Genomic DNA, 22,030 nt, shown 5'->3' on the forward strand with positions numbered 1-22,030 from the left:
AAGGTGCAGAGCTCAGCCCACCACTTGCGGATGGGCGATGGTGGGAGGAAGGTCAGCCTGGTGTGTAGGGCTGGGGAAAAAAGTAAGAGTAATATTTAGAGGAAGGATAGCTGAACTGGAGCTGCTGCAGAGGCTTCTGGGGACACTGCTTGAGTGGAGCATTGCAGTAGGAAATTATTGTACGTAAAATGAGGCTTAGCTCATTTTGACTGTGGGTCATCTCGGTACCTTTTCCTGCAAGAGCAGACATGTGAGCTTGGTTGGATGCTCTGCTCTCTGCAGATTTTTGTTCTTTCTGGTGGAGGATTTCAAGGTAGAACAAATTCCCTAAAGCGAGATCTGTGTTCTGCCTTAGACAGCAAAAAAGACCCACAAAAAGGAGCCAATTTATTATTAAAATTTTCTGTTCTGGCCTGCCTCCTTACACAACTGATTCTAGTATGTGCTCTGGGATTTTTGTTGGCTGCTACTGAGAATGCTTTTATTTTAACTTTCTAGGAAACAGAGGGCTTCTCTTTGAAGTCTGGGATGACGCCTCTGATCTGACAGAAGCAGGTCCTGGATATAGATGGCAGTTTGTACCTAATGCCAGTTCCCCAGTAAGATTTCTGTCTGGGGCAAAGAAGTCCTTCAGGTACTCAATGATCTTAAAAAGAGATGAAGCCATGGCAATCACCTTTAGCAGTATAAGGTGTAGCAATAACACCTGACAGCTCTTTATAGCAGAGCCTTACTGCATAGCTCCTATAAATCAAAGCAAACCCTCTGCTCCGAGGTCTTTTTGAAGCTCAAAATATGCCATGAAGTGTTTTATTTTTCCTCCTTTTGCTTTCACTCAGTATTTCTGCTCTACCTGGCCTAGATGTGCTGAGATACCACAAAAGAAATTGCTGCAGAGGTAGAAGGAGCTCCAGTTAGAAGCTGCCTTGGGCAGGAGCTCCAGCCAGATGTGGAGGGCCAGCTCCTCAGCTGATGTTGGGAGTTGCAGAGCAGACGGAGTTAATGGAAATAAACTGATTTGCCCCAAACTGCAAAAATATCTGAACTGTGTTTGTGCCCATTGCCTCTTCAGAAACACCCTTGAAAAGCTGTGCAATATGCATGGATGTTTTCATTTTTCTATCACTTCTCTGTTTTTCTCAGTTGATCTTGTGTGTGATTTTGAGCCTTTTCCTGCCTGTTCAGGGTTAAGACTTTGCTTGAGAAGAAATGCACAAAAAAGTGACCAACAACAAAACCACACTTGTTTTCATGGAGTTTTTTTTTTGTTGTTTTGAAAACTTCTGTAAAGCATAAATGACCCAGTGAAAATGGGTCATTTTGAGGTTCTTTCAGTCTTAGAATCTCTGAGTTTTTGTTACAACTTGGTCTCATAGTCTTTCCTTGTTACTCAGTGTACATGTGAAGGTGGGGTGGGGGGCTGGGGGGTTTTTGAAGTAACTCTTTTGTGTATTATGGATGTTCTACTTTTGCTTAGCTCCAGGCTTCGTGGATTTTTTGTGGCTCCTCAGACCAACAATTACACCTTCTGGATTCAGGCAGATGGTCAGGCAGCTCTCTACTTAAGTTTGTCCCAAGATCCAGAACGTAAGGTATTACTTTTGGCAGAATAAAAATGAGATCAGGATAGGAAATGGTTTTAATTAAGGTCATAACAAGTGGGAATTTCCACAGTGTGAATTGGCTTATTGGCCCTTATTATGAAACTGTTGCAGAATGAAATCTGTATCATTATATTTGATGTTTTACATTGCCCTATCAGCAGCTCAGCTCATGAAAAACTCACTCTTGCAACCAGAGTCTTTGAAAGTCTTTTCCCAAAGACTTTTCTGTTAGTCTAGCACATCACCATCACTAACAATCTGTGCAAGGACACCTGGAGGCTTCCTGTCTGACTTCCTCAGTTTACCTCCTTTTTTGCCTGTTGAAATTTTGCCCTCTGAAAACATTGGTCCTTCTCTTCATAGAGCTGAGAGGATGCCATAAATGAAGCTGATCTATTTCTCTGGGCTGTTCTTAAGCCTAGTAACTGAACAGGGCTAGAAGACAAAAAGGACTTATCTACAAAAAAAAAATAGCATTACTGGTCTTACTAATGGTAACATACTACATCTCAGGAGGCTGTAGACATAGTTCTTTCTTTTGTATTTGGAGGACATGAGGTGTAGAACTGAAGCCATCCATGAAAATTCACATGGGGGAACTGTTATTAGGGCTAGGTTCAGCCATGAGAATTATCTTCTTATGGCATTGAACCCTCAACCAAAGCTCTTTGAGATGATGGGTTTTTCCTGTCAAATAGGAAGGAATGTGTCAACCATCAACCCTCTGCTACCAGCTATAAGAACTAGTCTGTTTTTTTGCAGCTGTGGTATTGGACAAAGTATCTTCTGGGAATGGTGAAATGTCTCTGTAACTGATTGATTTGGTTGGTCTGGGCACAGGTGAGAATAGCTTCTCTCCCAGCTGGCAATTCGGAATGGTCTGAGAACTGGGTGAAGAACTGGAGTGAGCATTGGCAGCCAAAATCCCAGAAATTTGAGCTAACTGCTGGTTCGAGGTACTACCTGGAAGCGCTGCATCATGGAAAGGCACCCAGCAATGGGATGAGAGTTGGAGTCCAGATACATAACACGTGGCTGAATCCCCACGTGGTGAACAACTACTACATCGAGAGACACGAAATTCGGGCTCGTGCCTTGCATCTTCCAGAAGTGCAGGTCAGTGCTGTATGCTTGACCCTGGGAGCTGGACTAGCCCTGATTCAGTTGACATGAATGGCAGCAACTCCTAATTTCAAAGACCTTGTCGGTGCTAGATGTGAGTGTGTTCCCACCTTGTTTTTAACCTGCTGAGAGAGTTGATGAGAACAGCATCATGAGCTGAAGGTGTTCATGGTTTTTACACACATTGGTGGACGTATATAAACCCTATGGTTGCATTATAATCTGTTCATGTGTTAAAGTGTAAGCAACGCTGACTCCCCTCAGGTTTTGTCTCACTCATTAACGCCTCACCTTGTTAACTAATGCTAATTAATACAAGCTTGGGATAGTTTTTATTTCCCCTCCTTGGTGACAGCACACTCAGTGTGTGTTACCTGGTCAACCCTATACTGCAATCAGGTGATAGAAACTTTCAATTTGATGAAGTGCTCAGCAATGAGGGAAGTTTTTCCTGGGGGTTAAATCCCACAACTGCAGGTCAGGAGCTTTAGGGACCATTTGTGGCTGTCAGCATTTCTGCACAGGTCTTGGATCTCTTGTGCTCCTGTTAATCTCAGAACAGGAGTGCAAGGCTTGTGTCAAGAGAGACCCTGGAGGATAAGAGCAGTGTAAGAGTAGCTGAAGGGACTCTTGATTTACAGAGGCTTAAAAGACAAAATGCTGGCTGTAAAATCCTCCTCAGTAGAAGATACCCGGTTTGAAGTCTGTGTGTCTCATGCAGTTTGTATCTGTTTTCATTTATTTATTTGCTTCTTTCCTTGCCAGACGTTGACTGTGTCTGGTACAGGGCGTTTCAGTATTTCCTGGAATAACACATTCCGCAGAATGATCCCCACAAATGCTACGGCTCACCAGGTAGGTGTCATTAAACACAGACACCCAGTCCTCTGCTGGGCTGTAGTTGATGGAGCTCTCGTACTTGACAGCAGTTAAGTGTTTGACCCAGAAGCTGAGATCAATTTTAGGTGATGTAGGGGTGATTTTTGTTACTGTCTTGCGGTGGGATTTTGGGGGGGGCTGGCTCCCAGGTATATTCTAAGCATATCCCAGTATCTGATCTTGGCCTGTCCTGTCTGCAATGAAGTCTGTGGCATCTTCAGATACCAGACCCTTGGACTTCTCCTCTAAGACCAGATGCATGGTGTATGGCTCTTGCTTCGGATAGGAGCTCCGATCTGGCTTCCTCAAAACCTCAGTCTCTTGATGTGGTAGTCGGTCGCTGGTAAAACTACCCTGGGTGATAACTCCATGGCAGTCATTAGACATCTAGTCAACACAGCTGATGGAGCCTGGAGGGGGATGCAGATGCCCTGGCTGTGGTATAGCTCATGTCAGAAATCTGCACCTTTCTGAGGAGGCTGCTGGACATGTAAAGCATGTCTCACAACCCTGAAGGATATCAGACGTGGAAGTTTACACTCCGCGTTGAGCTGAATTTTATTCTCTACCATTTGTCTACCCGCTTGTTCAGAGCTGCCTTGCCACCGGTCCGTGGCTGATGAAAAATGTAGTGAAGGTGTGTGTGTGCCGAAGCTCTCTGCTGAAATGATCCAGACACCATTGTACTGTGACTGCTTTTCACTTAATTTTTTTTAAAGGTGCAAACAGCAATAGAGGAGCTCCTTTCAATAGGATGCGAAACCAAGCCAACTTCTGCTAAAATCCTTTTCCGCAATGGCTTTGAGAAAGAAGGTAGTGATCTTCTGTGATAAGTAGTATTTACTGTGAGCGTTGATTTCCTTTTATGAAATAAATCTACTATTAATTATAGTGAATTTACACTTTTAATGGGTTTAAGTACGTATATTTGTGTTTCTCAGCTATTCATTATTCGTATGTATTCTGATGGGGGAGTTCATGGTACCAATATTAAATATAACATGATTAATATAATGAGAGATTTTTTCTGTAATACATTATATGACTCAGTCATATTGCAACACACTTATCAAAGCAGGTGACATGTTTTTGTTGTTAGAAATGTTAGGAGTAGGAAAAAAAAAAAGCAAGTTCTGAGGCATGTGAAATTATTCATGTTTCAGTATGTCTGCTTGGGAAGCAAATCTGGTGTAGCCCATAGCTACAGCTCAGGCTGCGGAAACGGCTAATTCTGACTCTGGAGGTCTCCGCTTTCATGTTTCTTGATGACTAAAAGCGAAACAGTGCAAATATCTGTGGTATAGTTGACTAGTCAGGCAAGGTGTAAAACATCAACTGCTTTTGTGAAAAAAATAAAATTACTGATAATAGTTTTCTAACATTGAAGGTATTGTGCACATCAGAAAGCTACTCTAGTAGAAAGTAACTCCAGTAACGCTGGCCCAGGTTGCCCAGAGAGGTGGTGGATGCCCCATCCCTGGGAACATTCAAGGTCAGGTTGGACGGGGCTCTGAGCAACCTGATCTGGTTGAAGATGTCCCTGCTCGTGGCAGGGGAGTTGGAACTAGATGACCTTTAAAGGTCCCTTCAAGCCCAAACTATTCTATGATTCTATATCTGACAGCAGTAACAGTATACTTATGCCAAAAAGATGATTGCCTAGAGACCTTGTCTCATATGCTTGTATTTGGTATGGAGAGAGAGAGAACAGGTCCCAACCAGTAATATATATATATATTTGGTAATTGTTTCCTCCAAGTGGAGGAAAGCAATTAATTAACCTTAATTGGGGAGGGAGGGAAGCTTTATGCAGAAAAATGAAAATAGCAACTGGACATTCTTAACGTGAACCCAAATCTATGATTCTGCCAAGAAAAAGAGAGAAAAACTTGAGCTAAAAGCCAATGATAGTTCAACAGTACAGTGGGAATAAAAAATGATGCATAACAAATAGAACAAAGGAGAAATTGAATTTTCATTGTTGATTGTAAAATTTAGATAACATTAAAAGACAGCAGAACAATGGTGAAATTGTGGTGAATGGATGCCAGGAAAATAAGAACAGCCATGCACATTCAGACCTAGGGTCCATCCACCCTTGTCCTGTCTTCAGTACAAACCCAAATAGATGCCTAGGGAAGAGTAAAAACTGGATAATTATATATAATAATTAATCATTACTTCTCTCTAAATATGAAGTATTTTCAGCTCAATTTCCTGAGTGGAATATGTTTTTAAATTTAATTACCTTTGATGTCTCTCCCTTCCCTGTATTTACATAATCTCCCCTTGAATACAGCTGAACTACTTCATTCATAATTTCTACCAGTGAAGATTTCAACAGGTCCAACACTCGATGTGCAAAGAACTACAGCTACCTCTTAGACTTTTTTTTTTAAACTCTGCTACTAACATCATTTTGCAGGCTTTATTCCTCTTACTGGAAGAAAAGGTGAATTGTCAGTATGTAGTGACAGAAGAAAGTCTTTTATGTATCAGGAAGAAAAGAAATCCTAGCAGTTTTTCAGCAGCATGGTTGATACACCAATGGAACAAACATCCCAAAGGGGAAGGTGGATTCACTGTTGCTTTATACATCAATCTCCGGCTTTACCAGAGGCTTTTTTTGGAAAGGAAGGGTAGATTTGGTCAAACATACTCTCTATGGCTAAAGAGAGTGTTATTTGCCATGCGGTTTTATGGTCAGAACAGTAATCTAATGGTCCCTCCTCCTGTCTTTCATCATCCCTAAGCTGGGGAACAATTGCCCTGCAAATGTTCACCATTTATCTGGGCAGGAAAATACTTAAGTGTAGGAGTGTTTGACAAATTTTGGATACCCACTTCCTGTATTTTCATGAACCTTTTGACTGTACTGGTATCTTCTGAATCATTTTCAAGCCTCTCATCCCCTCTTGTTTTTTTTAATCTCTGTCAGATATGAAGGGCGTCATTACCACGGGGGACATTGTCAGTGGAACGGAGCCTTTCTGTGGGAGGTTCAGTGTCCACAGACCAAGCCAGCTAGTGAAAACTTCCCCATCAACCCTACCAAGATATGATCTTACTGAATACACACATGTAAGTGGCTGCTCTTGCTGAGTAGGTTGCACTCAGGACTGAATATTCAGAGCCCAATCAGCAACATAAAATCATGTGGTTTACTTCCCCCAAATCCACAAAAGGATCATGTCTTTGGACTATGCTTGTGGACAGAGCAGAGTGTCTTTTATTGACTAGGTGGATAGTTTGAGATCCCAGAGATGTAGATTTTGTTTAACACATCTGGCTGTTATCTGCTCCTGGGGGTGCAAGCCTTGCTGAGGGAAAAGAAAAGGTGGGATGGTGTTGGGAGAAGATGGAAGATGCAGGGATGACCACTTCTTGACAAAAGGAAAAAACCCCTTGTTATCTGTGGGTTCACTCTTGCTCACTTTTCTGCTCAACTTCTACATCACTTTTGATAGGAATAAGGTCTTGATTTCAACTCTGTCACCCTTTCTTTGCCACTTGGGGGAAGACAAATAGTTGGGGGCTGAAGGGAAGGAGGTGGGAGGGAAAGACTTGTCCCCAAAGCCTCCTGCAGTCCTTCCAGACTCCTTCCAGTTCCTCTTCACAGACCTCTTCCAGTCCTATTTCCCCACCTGACACCCATCCCAACCCTTGTACCCTGCAAATCAAACCAACTCCTCCAGTCTCCTTCCCTCCCTTCCAGATACTTGAAATCCCTATTGGTACTTGCCAGCTATGTTTTGCCCCCAAACCTCACTGAAGCCTACGGGGTCAGCTTCACGCTCTGTGGTGGCACACGGGTCACCTGGATGCCATGCACTGTCTTCTGTAGGTGCTATTCAAGGCAAATTGGCCTTAAGTGGTGGCCTTTATTGCTGACCTTGAACAGCATGTTTCCCTACTAGTGTTAAGCTGGGATTGAAACAAAATATTTTCTACAGACATCACATATAAATTCCTGTCGTTTGATTTGCGAAAATTTTTTTCCCCATTTTTGCAGGTGTGTTTTGCACATAAAGGCCATATGAGCAATATCCTTCATATCTTGGTGTCCTACACCAACGTCTCTTTTTGTTCAGTGAAGAGGAACCTCACCTGCCTATGGGATTTCAATGAAACTGACTCTAAGAGGTATCCAGACGCTTAGAGTTTCCAGAGATTACACTTTCCAGAGTAAGAAGGCATACCAGGAAAACTGAGAAAAGTTCTTATTTGTATAGGAACACATTGTCAGCTGGGGTAAGCTGACACATGCTCAGTCCCTGCAGAGGCATTCTTGGAATGTGCTTCCGTTCTTTTTGAGGATTTACTGAGGAAATTTGCATGATCCTTGTTATATTCACTATCTCACCTTAGTCATGCACAGAGGGAGAGTTTGTTCTGTCTCTGGTAAACACACCATAAGGTTTCTGAGGACATTAATTTCCCGATTTCTTTGGCAACAGTCAGTGGATTTTCTGATGTCAGAGAGACAAATTGATTTTTTTTTATTATTTTCCCCGCAGGAACCTCACGAAATCATTGGTACACAAAGTTTTGAAAATTGGTGTAGTCTTTGATTTTCTTTATTCACTTAGAATTCCATGGGTATAAAACCTGCAACGTTAGGTATAAAGCTTGGGACAGGCAGACTTAAAAAATCAGGAGTGTCTGAAAAACTTCAGGAAGTGAAGTTGGCAGTTTGGGTATCTGTAAGATTGTGTGTGGGTGTGGGTGTGCCTGGGTGGGGAAGAAGGGGTTGGGATTAAATTACTACATGGTGGAGAGAGCTGGGAGCCTTGAACAGTCATCTGGTATTCCCAAGGGGCCTGAACTCTGGATTGACTTCCGTTGAGGTCACTGATGCTACCTTAGTGTTTTGCCAAAAATAGAGCAGTGGTAGTTATTCCCAAATCCCACTCTTGCGTTGCAGAGGAGGACACCTAAGCAGAGATCAAAAGTTTTGTTTCTCACTGTGGGGAACCCAACAGAGACACATAGAGAGTGATCACAAGCCATTGAGCAAGCGTCTTGTGTATGAATAAATAACAGTGATGATAACAGCAGTATCTGATGTTACCCAGGGGCCACACAAAGCATCTCAAAAGTTGGTTATTGCCACTACCTCACAGCAAAAGAGAGCTTTCACAACCTTGGTGTCTTCCAGCTGGACCTTTACCTGCACTGACCTCTGGAAGGGGTGTGTGAATCTCTCCACTCTTCTCCAGGACCTCCCTGCCAATTCCCCCATGTTTGTGTATCAGATAGACTTGCTGAGCCCTGCGCTGCAAAAGGAAACATCTGGGTCATTTTACCTTGATGAAGTCATCATCACAGACAGAGCTGTGACTGGTAAAGGAATCTGTTTTTTTTTTTTCTTTTCTGTTAATGTTACCATCTTTCCAGGATACTCCATTAAAATCTTTAATGATTAGGCTGGTTGAAACTTTTTCAAAGGGGAATGGTATTTCACAACAGGCACAATAATAATTTTGTTTTCTTGAACTTATACTGTTGTGAAAACTATCAAGAAGGAATTGCTGAATATCATTATTCTTGGTTTATTTGAAAATGTGCTTCTACAAATGTAACTCTGAATAGTCTTGCCCAGAAAAAAACCAAACAAAAAACCCCAAGCTGATATGTTTCCACCTATGAAATGAAAATAACCTAGGCACAGTGACAGTTGTTTTCTTTGCTCTAATGAATGCTTGTGCTGTTTTTCTTTCAGTTTCTCAGAGGGATCCTAAACCACCTTGGCTAGGTGGGAGGATAGTTGAAGCAGTATCTGTGGTGGGGTCTTCTCCCACTTACAATGTGTCCTGGATGGTGTCTGGCTGTGGTGCGAGTCTGCCCCTTCTCTCTCCAAGGTATGGACAGTGAGTAGATTATATCAATACCCTGTCAGGGGGAACTACAAGAGGTATTACATGTCTGGAGCTGGTTGTCATCTAAGACAGGACATAAGAGGCAGTGGAGGATAAGACGACTGGAGCTTAGCAATCCCTGTGTTTTCATTGGAGTCTTCTCCTCTAAGCATTTCAAATGGGCCGTGTTCAGACTGTTTAGACTACTGAATCCTGCACAGATGTCTGTACTCAGTAGATAGGCTGCTGTTCTAAATTAAAATACTTAATTTCGCTCTCAGCACATGAGTGTTTTGAGCTGTGCTCTCACCATACAGGGTCTTGAACATATACTGTAGACATCTTGGTGAATGTGTTGGATTTTAGTATTGAAGTTCCATGGTATGAGCGGGATTCAGTTGCTGAACCAGAGGTGCTTAAGATGTTTTGGCTGACCTGGGGTGTAATGTATGCGTGGGCCACCAAGATATGATGTAGGACTAGAAGGAGATCTAAGCCCTTCTGGAACAGTGGATGGAGATCAGCCAGAGATGCTCCTAAACACCTTTAATGACACCAGTTACCGTTAGGCAATGGAAGTCCACCTTATGTGTCCTTGTTTACTCAGATGGTTTCTATTCTGGAAGTCTCAACAATGAAAGAGAAGGCAGAAGGCAGAGCCATAGGTTAACCAGATCAGAGAGTGCAACATTAAAGAGTTATACTTGCAGCGAGTAAGTCCTGTAAAAGTTGGGTTGTATCCAGTCAAGTCAACAAGGATCTGATGGGAATAGAGCCAGGCAAGGGAGAAGCTGGAATGATGCAGCCTCTTCTCTGCAGCAGCCAGCCGTTAGTTTGGCTCAGTTACTTCACTCAAAGTGACTTTCCCAGGCGTCCACAGGAAATCTTTCAGATGAAGGTGAACCTCAGCCTGCTGTAACTTAGTTTAGTTTCTTACCTTGTGGTCTCCCTTCTTTCAAGGAAATGCAAAGCAACATGTCATTAGTTTTGAGTGCTCTAAAGACAGTTAGATTCTCATTTAAGAGGTGGCTAAGATCTGAAGAAAATTAGATCTGTTCCCAGAGCAGCCAAGTCCTTGCCTTTTCTGGTGGAATCTGAGGCTTTGGTGAATTCGTCGATCACCTGTTGGGGTTCAGAGACATAGTCAAAGTCAGCACAAAGGAAAAGACTGACACAATGCAGTTTATATCTCATTTTTCCCAACATAATAGCTGCTCAGCAGCAGCTCAGGCTATTTCCCACAAAGCCCAAGTCCCAGAAGCCATTTGGTAAAACAGTTAAACAGTTCATTCCTAGCTGATTTGTAGAAGTCAACTTAGCTGGCACAGCATAGAAGGATTTGACATGTGAAAGTCTCTCCTTGTAAAGCACACCTAATTGCCAGTGTCAAATGTAGTATTTTGACATGAACCACCAATGGCAAAGGCAAGGATGAGGATACAGAGGGATGTCTGTGAGGTTTAATATGCATAAGCAGAGATGCAGTTAACAGAAAGAGGGGAAATTTTTACTCCTGTGTGTAGCCTTAACAAGACTGATGTTGGAATGACACGTACAGCACTCATGACCACATTTTTCAAAGGGATTTAGAAGAACTGGGGGGAAAAAAGCCATGAGCATGATTATGGACCTGAAGAAAATGCCTAGGAGAGAAAGATTTAAGAAGCTCAACCTGTTTAGCCTATACAAAGAGGATTAAGAGATGGATTGATCACAGTACCTCTCACCAGGAAAAAAAATAAAAGTGCTTGGCACTGGTGGGCTTCTCCATCTCACAGAGGAGGATGTAAGAGAAACTGTTGTGTGATGCTGAAGCCAGGAAGACTGCAGGCAGAAATCAGCACATGCTTTAAAAATGGGTAGGCTGATCACTCTCTTTGGACATCTTCAAAACAAACCTGGTACTTTCTCTTCACTAAGCACGTGTTGTGCTTTATTCTAATACAGCTTGCCGCAGTCGGGACAGGAATATTAGCTAAAATGTGATGTACTGGCTGTACATCAGACGAGAAGGCTCAGCAGTCCTTTTGGTTCTCTATTCTCGAAATTTGCTCTGCAGAAGTCACGGCTGAACTGTCTTCAGCTGTTATCCAGGCACTTAACCACACGGTGGCATCATTGTACCACAGAGAGTCTCTTTTTCCTTTGGAAAAAGGATAATTTTAGTTGCAAGGGAGAAAATTTTTTAAGTTTTAGAAATTGGGCTTTGGGTGAACTCTAATATGAAATATAGCTGTAATTCAGGGGAGTTGAGATTTTAATAGACTTGAGGAGACTACAGGATGAAGTAGGAAAGCTTTTTGCTTTGATGTAGCTGCTGTCCAGGTTGCATTGAGTTGGTCCTTTAAAGACACCAGTACTGGTGTAGGACTTCCTTATACTTGGTGCTATACGAACTATTTCTTCTATCACAAAAAAAAAGTGTTTTTCCATAGTTTTCTGTTGCCTGCATTGCCTATATTATGCAGGTATAAGTTGGGAGTATTCAATTCCATTTGTGCTCTGAACGTGTTCTCCTTAGGTCCTTCAAGAGTGTTGTTCCCACAGGTGCCCCTCTGCTGCTGGTTGACATGGGGGTGTCAGGAGGGGGGATTTTGACTGCTAGTGCCTTCATGTGAACCCTCTCTGTCACACAGAGGTGCTTTTCTTGGGGAGGGCTCTAAGGACTATGGCTACCTCGATGTCTCCACGGAGGATGTGACAGTCAGCCTCACCATTCAGAGACTTCAAAAGTCATCCCCACCTATTGGAGGGACCTTCCGCATCCACTTGGCCAATACAGTGATATCAGGTAAGAGAAGATGCAAGTACAGGTCCTGGATTTCCTTTGCAGGAAGCCAAGTGAAGAAGAGACAATTTTGAAGCTTGGAAATGCTCAGAGTACAGGCTGGCAGGTTAAACCCATTGCGATAGTTGCTAGATCTTTGCATTTGATGTCTTTCAAGACAGGAGTTAAGGATTATAGGCAAGGAAGTATTTCTAGATGTTAGGTATAGGGTTGTTCCAAAATAGATACAGCCACTGTGAAATATTTGCCTTAATGTTAAAGAACTTTGCATCAGATCCTGAACTGGGATTTTGCATCCCAAGGTTTCATTATGCTGATGTTTCTCCAGCATGTGTACTTCTGCACTTTTTGTATTACAAGGCCTGTGCAGGTTACCAGGAAATTAATTATCTTCTAGGATTACCAGGTTTGGTAATTGGTTTGCAGATACCACAAATAGAATTGCTTAACTTGAATTAGTCACCCTTTAGATGTGCTACTTTTTCTAGTGTTTGATTTAAATACTCAAAGAGGCTTAGAATTGAAGTGAGCAGCTTAATCTGAACAAGGCCAAAAAATAAAGTTCTTGACTGAGGAACTCGTAACTCAGTCATAAAGTCAAATAACAAAATAGGAATATGCAGCCTTAGAATATTTGTGAAATAACTCTTTCCTCTGTGTTGTCACTTAAGATTTTCCTACTGTAGCTGAAGGCTGTCTCAGCAGCCTGCTTTGAACATCATCTTTTAAAAATGTACTTCATTCCTCTTGCCCTCTTCCCAGGTGTTGGGCTTTCCCCTCTTTCTTATGAATTGGTTTACAGAGATTTATTGTATCTGCAGCTTTGAATGGCTATAGGTATTTGTGTCAAAAGAAATACACATCATTTGCATTTATTTGGGATTTGACTCTACAAATTCTTCTTGATAAACTGACTCTTTCCACAGTGGTCTCATCTAGGAAGTTTCCAACCTTTCTATTTTGAAGGAAAATGACTTGCACACAGAAATTTCATGTGTGCATATTATGTAAAAGTATTGCTTAAAATTTCTGATGGTCCCAAGTGGAGAGAAGTTTCTAGGTTTTCTTAGCTATTAAATAGTGCAGAAGATCTTCAGACTAGATATGAGGAAGAAATTTTTTATGATGAGGGTGGTGAAACAGTGGAACGGGTTGCGCAGGGAGGTGGTAGATGCCCCATGCCTGGAAATATTCAAGCTCAGGTTGGACGGGGCTCTGAGCAACCTGATCTAGTTGAAGATGTTCCTGCTCATGGCAGGGGGTTGGACTAGATGACCTTGAAAGGTTCCTTCCAACCCAAACTATTCTATGATTCTATTCTATGATTCTGTGATCTTTTGGCATTTGGGGTCTAGTATGTTTCCCTGTGTTGCTTTTTGGCAGTTGCAGAGGTTTGAATCACAACAGCCTTGCACTAATAGTGAAACACCTTTCTTTTCAAGGAGCAGGTGGATGTGCTCTCCTAGGGACGAGGATATCCACTGCTTTCTAATGTCTTTTGCAGATGTTTCAGTCCACATCTCCTCCCACCATCTCCGCAAGCTTTTGCAAGACAACATAGATAACTCCACAGCCCTGTACTTCAACACCAGTGACTTCATCGTGACCAAAGACTCGAACTCTTGCTATGAAAGCATCTGGACATTGACTTGGAAAACAAAAACTGGGGACTTGCCCAATGTTATCAGTGTACAGTAATTTCTTTTACTAACACTCACTTTGAACCCCATGTAATGTCTTTGGCCTTGGCTGATTCGTTCTCCCAATGTTTGTTTTTATGAAGACACCCTTGGGACCTTAGGCAATTTATCTTCCTATTAGGAACTGCAGCTTAAGCAAATTGCAGATTAGATGATTAAAAACCAATTGTAGTTGCAGAAGGAGAAATTACATCTTCAGAGTCTGTGCTTCAAAACGAGGAGGCTAGAATGTAATTTCTGTGCTTTGTTGTAGTTCTGCACAATAAAGGGGCTGTTATACTGAAATTAAAGCTATTATAATCACATTAATTTTTCAGTACAGTAACTGAAGCTCAGTACAGGTTTGCGGTATCATTTATGGGCCAAGAAGGTCTTTTTCTGAGAACTATTCTGTATGGGTTCATATCTGGTGCTCTTAAGTCTCAGATGAAGGTTCAGTTCATACTGTCCCATCCCAAGATTTTTCATGCTGAGGTTTTGCTTCAAGTAGCAGGCTCCTTTTTGAATAAGGACTCAGACTGAGCTGCTTCCTCCCTCAAAAAGAAAACCTATTTCTTTGTATATCCAGCTTCTAAAAGTGTGAAATTATTTTCAACAAAGCAATGAGTTCCCACACTGAAGACATTGGCCTGAATGGTGCAAAAAGCTTGAGCTGCATCTTCAGCTGTAGCACAGGCCCTTGTTTCACCCAAAGTCTTGTCTTTGAGAAGCAGATGTTCAAAACCATTTTCGTGCCTAATTCCAAATGATATTATTGAGTATTAGAAGTTTATTTGCAAATCTAGCTCCTGAATCTCTTTGCCACCTGCAAGGGTGAGGAGGAGAACAGGGAGATGTTGTGAAGTCTTGGGTAATGAAGGTTTAGACCTGGAGACACGATTCATGGAAGAAGCTTTGAGAAGGGGTTTCCAGGAGTTCTTTGCCACCTTGTAAAGACTCTGTGTAAATGCTGGGGGGATAGTTTTAATTTAAAATCACAGGACAGAAAAGGATGAGAAACTTAAATTCTTTGTTCTTTGCCAGGTCTCTGCCAAAAACCTCACCGGTCTGAAGCCAACTGTTTCTAGTCGTGTGATTTATGATGGTGGTGTGTTTATTGGGCCAATATTTGGGGACATGCTTGCTACCTTCAATAACAAAACACAGGTGAGTTAATGTGCTGTCACACTTCCTATTGATTCACCTGGTTGTGTAGATCCAGGAGTCTCACAGGTATTCAGGTACTTAGTTCTGCCACTAAATCCTTTCAGAAATCTGCTGTTCTGTGCTTTGCCATAAATTGGTCAAATTCTGTTCCCTGGTTTGCGGAGCAGGACTTTCCTCCAAGACTTATTGCAGGTGGGGAGAATGGTCATCATAGGTAGTGGAAGACAATTTATTTCTTTTGAGGCAGTGGCCAAGGGCTGATGTCGTCTCTGGACTCCCACCCTTGTTGGGTCCTATAGAGCTGACCACCAAACTTGAGAATGACACTATTCATCTGCAGCGTTCCTGTTGTTACAGTGGTGGGCTGTAAATAAATGACATGATGGCTGTGGTATTAGCCTTAGGCAAGTCCCTCAGCCTCTGTGGATCTCAATTCTTCAAGTGTGAAAAGGGAGCAAGGAGGGCTTCCTGGCTGAAGGAGTCTGCTGGATGGACAAACGTGTTGCAACTTCTGCTCTTGGGTGCTGCAGGGCAGAGCGTGTTGCTGGCTTTGCTTCCAGCAAAGCCTGCTGGGCACCGTAGCAATAACAGGGTGATGCTGGATGTGCTCGAAAACCAGCTGTGCAGCATTTGGGGCTAAGGCATCCTGCTGTTTTGGTGAGCCTGTTTCCCAGACATCAGGACTGTCCTTCCAGCGGCCCAACCATCTGTGATATCTTTGCCATCTGTGGTGCAGACATATCCTCAAATAGACCAAATGAAATAAGGACGGCAGCAGCAGTCAGATTTCCTCTTGATTTTTGAAGCTTCATTCTGGCTTGCTGCTAGCAACAAGTATAAAAATGTCCCTCTAATTATTCCATCTCTATTCAAGCAGAGTGCTTTGCAACTCTGTGCTCCTTGCATTTCTTGGAGACAGTCTGCTTTTGCTTTTTGCAGGTGTTGGTGTCCTCTCCTGGCATACCCTTAATACCTGGGAAAGGGATGAAGAGGGGTTCTCCTACACCCTATGCTTTGCCAGTTGACTTTTCTGAGATATCAGGATCTCAGAAGAGATATCTCTTGATATCTCTTGTTAGATAATCAAGGTCACAGCCCAGCTTTCTTGTTTCAGCATGAACAACAAGGGGGAAAAAAAAAAAGGAAATCGAGGACTGCATGCTGAAAAGACACATTCTGGGATTCATTCTGATTAGTCTTAGAGGGTGCTTTAAACATAATAAACTTGTTCCCAAGGCAGGGTGGGGAGAACTGGGGTATGGCAAGCAGGGTCTTCAATGGATGACTAGAAGAACAGGATTTGGGAGGAGCTGTGGGTCCCAGCAAGGTGGGAGATAGGATCCTGCAGACACCAAGAAAGGCTGGCGATACAGCTTCCAAAGCTGTCCTCTGCTTTGCCTAAGATGAGCCCTAGCAAGCCTTGCAATTAAATTTGTAACGAGGCTGCAGCAGGATAAACAGCTGTCTGACTGTGCTCCGCTCTGGCACAGTCAGAGCGCTCTCAGTAGCTCAGTGTTGCTACTGGCATTGCCCTGCAGGTCTACCAGGCTCTAGGAAACACCTCTGTTCCCTTCCCAGCTTTAGGGTAACCTTCTTTTCTGTCTCCAGGTGGTGGTGGTGGTGAATGATGTCCTTGCAAACTGTTCCAATTCATGCTCTTTCCAGTTCAGCCAGGAATTGACACCCTTAGTCAGTGATGTGGAGTATTCATCAGGTAACGGGGTTTTGTGTCTGAGCAAAATGACAAAAACACTGTTCTGTGAAGAAGATCTGCCAGATGCTGAAGGCTTTGTGTGTATGTGTATTCTTTTGGGAAATTTCTGATTTTATGGAAACTGTACTTTCTAGCGGGGCACTTCTAATCAGTTCCAGTCTTACAGTATGTAGCACAGACATGGTTTTGCAGTAACATGAAGATGGTAGAAGCATAAAGGGAAGAGAAACAGTGGTAGGCTTGGTGCTTAAAGTGAAAGGTGGTTCTTGGCTCAAGTTATTTTTAATAAAAATTTAAAGAAAAACATAATAGCTGGACAGAGACAGACAGGAATAGGCATTATGGGGGACAATGAGAGATCATCAGTGGTGTAGTTTTTAGGATGTCCTGATGAAGATGGTAAAAACTTTTAACTGTTGGTTGAAAGTAAATCCTGGGCATTGCTACACCCAAGTTCACGAGTCATCTTGTTGATTATATTCCTTCAGATGGTGGGTCCCAGGCCACAGTAGTTATCAGGGGAGCTGGCTTCACTGAAGAGAAGCCAGCCCTGCAGGTGGAGGTGAACAACACGACCTGCCACATCATAAGATCGAATCGAACCGAAGTGGTTTGCCAGATGGAGAGGCTGCCAGTCGGAGTCTACCAGTTGACACTACTGGTGAGACCTTACGGCTTCGCACTCAATGGCAGCACAGGAGAAGGCATCTTCCTAAGAGTTGAGCCAAAGCTGATAGCTATTGAACCTCCGACAGCTTCAGAGATAGGTAGGTCTGAATGCCAGACCGACTCTAAGGGGTCGTCTGCTTTCTGTTTCTTGCTTTTCATGGCATGTTTTGGTTCTTCTGTGCTTACACTACCAAGGTCTTCACCTGATGAAAAAGACATAATGTGGCTGGACACATTGTGTGTACCCCAAAGCCCTGGGGTAAATTTCTTAGAGTGACAGACTTTCTTGTGCAGTTCAAGTGCAGGTATATTCATTTCAGCAAATCAGATGGGTATTAATGTTTCATAGCTCATCTTCCTGTATCCATTTGACACACAGCTTTGAAGTATTTGAATTAATCTGGCCTAATTGTGAAATGGCTAAACTTTGGTTCATCGCAGGCCCATTGAAGTGAATTCATATTCTGAGTGATAAAATGGAAAACTCATGTGTTTAGATACAAAACTGAGAAACACAAAGAAACGCAAATTAAACTGAAGCTCCTTCATTCCCATTACCCCCCCCTCCTTGAAACAGAAGAGGAAATAAAAGGTGATGTATTCCATCCCTGAAGATGAGAGCTTGGAAGATTTTCCACCGGACTACGGGGCCAAAGGGCTGTTACGACTCTCTCAGCTGCCCTGTATGTGACACAGATGAGAGGACTTCACCTGGAAGTTCCAGCAAGGTGCCTAGACAACTGTAGTTAAGCCAAACCAAATGCTGTAAAGAGCCACCTTTTCTTTTTTTGGGAGAGGGAAGAGTCTCCCCAACCCAATAAGAAATGTGGAGAACACTCTTGACACACCTGGGTTGTGTGAACAAACCAAGAGTCTCAGCATATGACTTCTTTTCAAATGGTTAGGAATGTACCTAGAAACAACACGACCCAGGTCTACTGACAGTAAAAGTTACCCAGCTCTTTTTCTGGAAACCTCCTAGTTTCATTATTGAGGTGCTTTGAGTTCATGGTACCAAACATCACTGAGAGCAGGAGGACTGGCCTAGGCACAGTATGAAGCTAGCTCGTCCATGTTGCTTGAAGAACTGATTGTGCCATGCTTGGCCACCTTGGAGTGGGCAGAGGAAGGGAATGATGGACTGTGAACCTCTCTGTGGATCAGCCATGGGATGGACTTGGAAGAATGTAGGGTTCCTAAGCTGAAAAACAAGAAGCTATGGCCACCTCTTTTCTTTATGTTTAATTGGGGTGCATGGGGAAAAAAGCAATTCTAATCCTTTTCTTTCCTTTGTTTTTTCACCACCTAATGGGAGGGTCATAGAGTACATTAAGGTTAAGACTCACTTTTGATTCATAGAAAACCCAAACCCACCCAAAAAACCCCAACCAGCCCAACCCAAAATACCCTAAAAGAAAAAAGCCAGTAATGGTAAGTTTTAGTGCTTGGGCCTTGCTTCTCATTTCCTTCGCTGACAATCCAGTTGTTCTCCCAATTACAGTGATCTGTCACTCATTAAAAAGAATGCAAGTATAATGCTATCTTACATTACATATGCCTTGAACATTTATAATTGGAAAGAATTACAGCTTCCATCTGTGTTTTTAATTTCTTCCATTTAAAATACCTCTCTTCAATCTTATCGTAAAGTGCACATATGCAGTATTTCACTGCATATGGATATAAGTGTAGATATCAAAACTTCAGAGCATCAGTCTTTACACAACACACATGGATTTTGTACTCTAAATCGGAGGCTTCTTGTCTGATAACTATCACATTAGACAAGTGGCTTCAGTTTTGACTTCTTGCTGTTTCTGACTCTACAAATGTTAATGTTACAGGAGATGAAGCATCATGTACTTTGCTGCACCAGGTCCCTCTTGTCAAAATATCACTGGTCTCAGTGGTGATGTGCTGGTAGTTCCCTGTGACCTAACTCTATAAGCCTGGGATGCCTAAAGATCCCATGATGCTCCAGCAGATGGAAGGAGCTTGCTGTTAACGTATCTGATTGCTGCTGTTTGCCTGGTTTTGCTGCCAGCCAGAGAAAATTTAGAAGATTAAACTTCTAAACTTCTCTGTTGCTTTAAAGAATTAGCAGGAGACAATGCTTTGAGGAAAAGGTACAAGGGACTCTGCCATCAATGACTTTACCATGAAATTTACTTACATCACACATGAAAAGCATCATAACTCAGTTAGTTTGTAACATAGCCATACTAACACGTACCGATAAACACTGCATTAATGAAGTACCTATCTGAGCAGTCTGTCTGTCCAGCCACAGTCCTAAAACTCTGCAGTACTGATAACTACAGCAAACAGCTGTAAGTTTCAAGCAAAATTTCCTTTTTTTTTTTAATTTGTCTTTGAACTGCATCAAAGAACAAAGTTCAGGTTAGAACTGCCATTAATGTCCATTCCTGTTCTCTTTCCTGTTTCTCTTTGAAATGTCCCTGAATCTTCTGGTCACTTGAAGAAGCAGAGGGGCACCTTGACTCTTTGCACTGGAGTTGGGTGCTGCAGAAAGGTCAAGTGCAAGTCTGACTTGTGTTGGGTATGATCCTGCATGTGATTGAAGAGGCTCAGCTCTGGCTGGCACAAAGGAGAGTTGAGGTTGCTTAGTGCTTCACAGAATTAAGCTCTCCGTGACTTTCCTCACAACTCTGCTAAGTCTCAAGCCCTGCCAAGGCCTCTTTCTAACCTAAGTTTCCTAGACACATGCTACAGGCTTTTTTGACAGCAGGGTGCTTGGCAGCTATTTGAACTGTGAAAACACCTGCTGTGTTAAGCTCATTTTCCATTCTTAGTGTTTCTTCCTTCCTTCCTTATTTCATTCTTGGACTAGGGATCTTTCTAAAGTTGAGATCACAGGCTAGACCTTGCCGGCTTAAACAAGTATGTCATTAAAAAATAAACCAAGAAACAAACCCAGTCCTCCTGTATCATGGACAAGAATTCAAATAATAGGCGAGAAGCATCTCTGGTGAAAGAGGATGCTAGGCATGGCAAGGTGGAAGCAGATCATCAGATCAACTGAGAGACAGAACCGCCTTTTGCAGTCACCTATTAACAAAGAATCCTTTGCATATAAAAATATCATTCTACAGCTTGAATGTAACAGAATAATTGGTTTTGTAGGAGGACTGAGAGTGGCTCTCAGGGGGACCAATCTGGAAGGGGTAAACTTGGTGTTGTTTGGATCTCAGCCTTGCCCAGTTATGGAGGATGACAGAAATTCAACAAGAATTGAATGTAAAGTTCCCTCTCGGGTAAGAAACCACATTTTCTTGGGAACAGTCAGCAGCCTTCAGGCCTTTCTATATTTTCCTGGCCTGAGCTGCACTAGGGGAAGGGCAAATGGTAGCCCGTCAGCCAAGTCTTGCCTGTGGGACAATTTACCATGGACTCCAACTAGAGTTTAGACCAGCTTAATTAACAATAGATTGATAGGTGATTTATGAAAACCAGTGAAACTGTAAAAAGTCCAGCTTGCAACATCATTAGCTAAGCCTCACATAAACAAAACTGGGGCTTTGAACTCCAGCAAAATTGCCCATCTCTACTTTCCGTTGTCTAGTAGTAGATTAAACATGCCTGGGACAATTGTTCTTACTCACATTGTTGAACCCTCTTCAGCTCCAAATCTTCTACTTTGCATCCAGACCTCCTTTGGACATTATCTGTGTGTCATGCAAAAACAGTGTTCTTTGCTGCACGGTAAAATTATACCCAGGATGATGCTAATAGTTTAAGTATAGGGATAACAGTCTATGCCTATGACTTACTACTGTTTAATTTACTAGTATGGATATAGAAAATGAAAATCTGCGTGGTCTGAGATTGTTTTAAGGTTTCTAACTCTCCACAGGTGCCCCTTTAAAGTCAACTGTATACATTTAAGTAGAGTCTGGCGTATACACAAATTTCATCAGTGCCATATGCCTGACTTATTAAGATGCAGGAGTATGGGGAATAACTTTTTTTATTGGTGCATTCTTAGCCCTGACATTTTCTTCATTTCTGTTTCTAGGGGACAGAAGATACTGCTGTCCATGTGACACTAATTTCTGGGTGCCAGTCAACAACAGTAACCAACTTGTTCCAGTACGATCCTTCCTTAAACCCTGCTGTTGTATCACTGAGCAGAAACAGAAGTGGCATAGCAGGTGAAAAGGCTGCAGACATGTATTGGGCATTGTCTGTAGAAGTGTTATTATTGCTGATGGTGATAGGGAGTTTGGTGATCCGACACTATTTTTCTGTTATTTTCTTTTAACTTATAGTCCCCGTGTTTCCTGCTAGTCCTGATCAGTCCTGCTTGTTTTATGTTGGTTTTAGTCTAGCACACATGAGATAGAGTTGCTTGCCTTCAGCTAGTATGGATGATGTCCATAGGATGTTAGGGGTGGTATAGCGCTCCTTTTGTGTTATGTTTCTCTAACTCTGCTCTGAAATTATCCCACCCATTCGTTCTGGGTAACAGGTTCAGCCATGACAAGAGAAATGAACTCTAGAGAGTGTCCTTCTCCAGGATCCCAAAGGGT

The 22,030-nt window shown here is 42.5% G+C and overlaps 1 protein-coding gene across 1 annotated transcript in view; it reads left to right on the plus strand.

The window, feature by feature from the left end:
• Window positions 1–22,030, plus strand: part of PKHD1 (PKHD1 ciliary IPT domain containing fibrocystin/polyductin) — a 261,269-nt gene that overhangs the window by 17,240 nt on the left and 221,999 nt on the right. Inside the window, exons 13-28 of the mRNA XM_069805584.1 lie at window positions 499–634; window positions 1,478–1,592; window positions 2,445–2,720; window positions 3,492–3,581; window positions 4,325–4,418; window positions 6,544–6,686; window positions 7,618–7,748; window positions 8,764–8,948; window positions 9,328–9,466; window positions 12,100–12,254; window positions 13,756–13,940; window positions 14,975–15,097; window positions 16,706–16,811; window positions 17,300–17,578; window positions 20,625–20,755; window positions 21,517–21,652. Of these exons, the coding sequence (XP_069661685.1) occupies window positions 499–634; window positions 1,478–1,592; window positions 2,445–2,720; window positions 3,492–3,581; window positions 4,325–4,418; window positions 6,544–6,686; window positions 7,618–7,748; window positions 8,764–8,948; window positions 9,328–9,466; window positions 12,100–12,254; window positions 13,756–13,940; window positions 14,975–15,097; window positions 16,706–16,811; window positions 17,300–17,578; window positions 20,625–20,755; window positions 21,517–21,652 (2,424 nt within the window). The remainder of the gene's footprint in view (window positions 1–498; window positions 635–1,477; window positions 1,593–2,444; window positions 2,721–3,491; window positions 3,582–4,324; window positions 4,419–6,543; window positions 6,687–7,617; window positions 7,749–8,763; window positions 8,949–9,327; window positions 9,467–12,099; window positions 12,255–13,755; window positions 13,941–14,974; window positions 15,098–16,705; window positions 16,812–17,299; window positions 17,579–20,624; window positions 20,756–21,516; window positions 21,653–22,030) is intronic.

The sequence above is a fragment of the Haliaeetus albicilla genome, chromosome 18, assembly GCF_947461875.1.
Source record: "Haliaeetus albicilla chromosome 18, bHalAlb1.1, whole genome shotgun sequence".
Lineage (NCBI taxonomy): Eukaryota > Metazoa > Chordata > Aves > Accipitriformes > Accipitridae > Haliaeetus > Haliaeetus albicilla.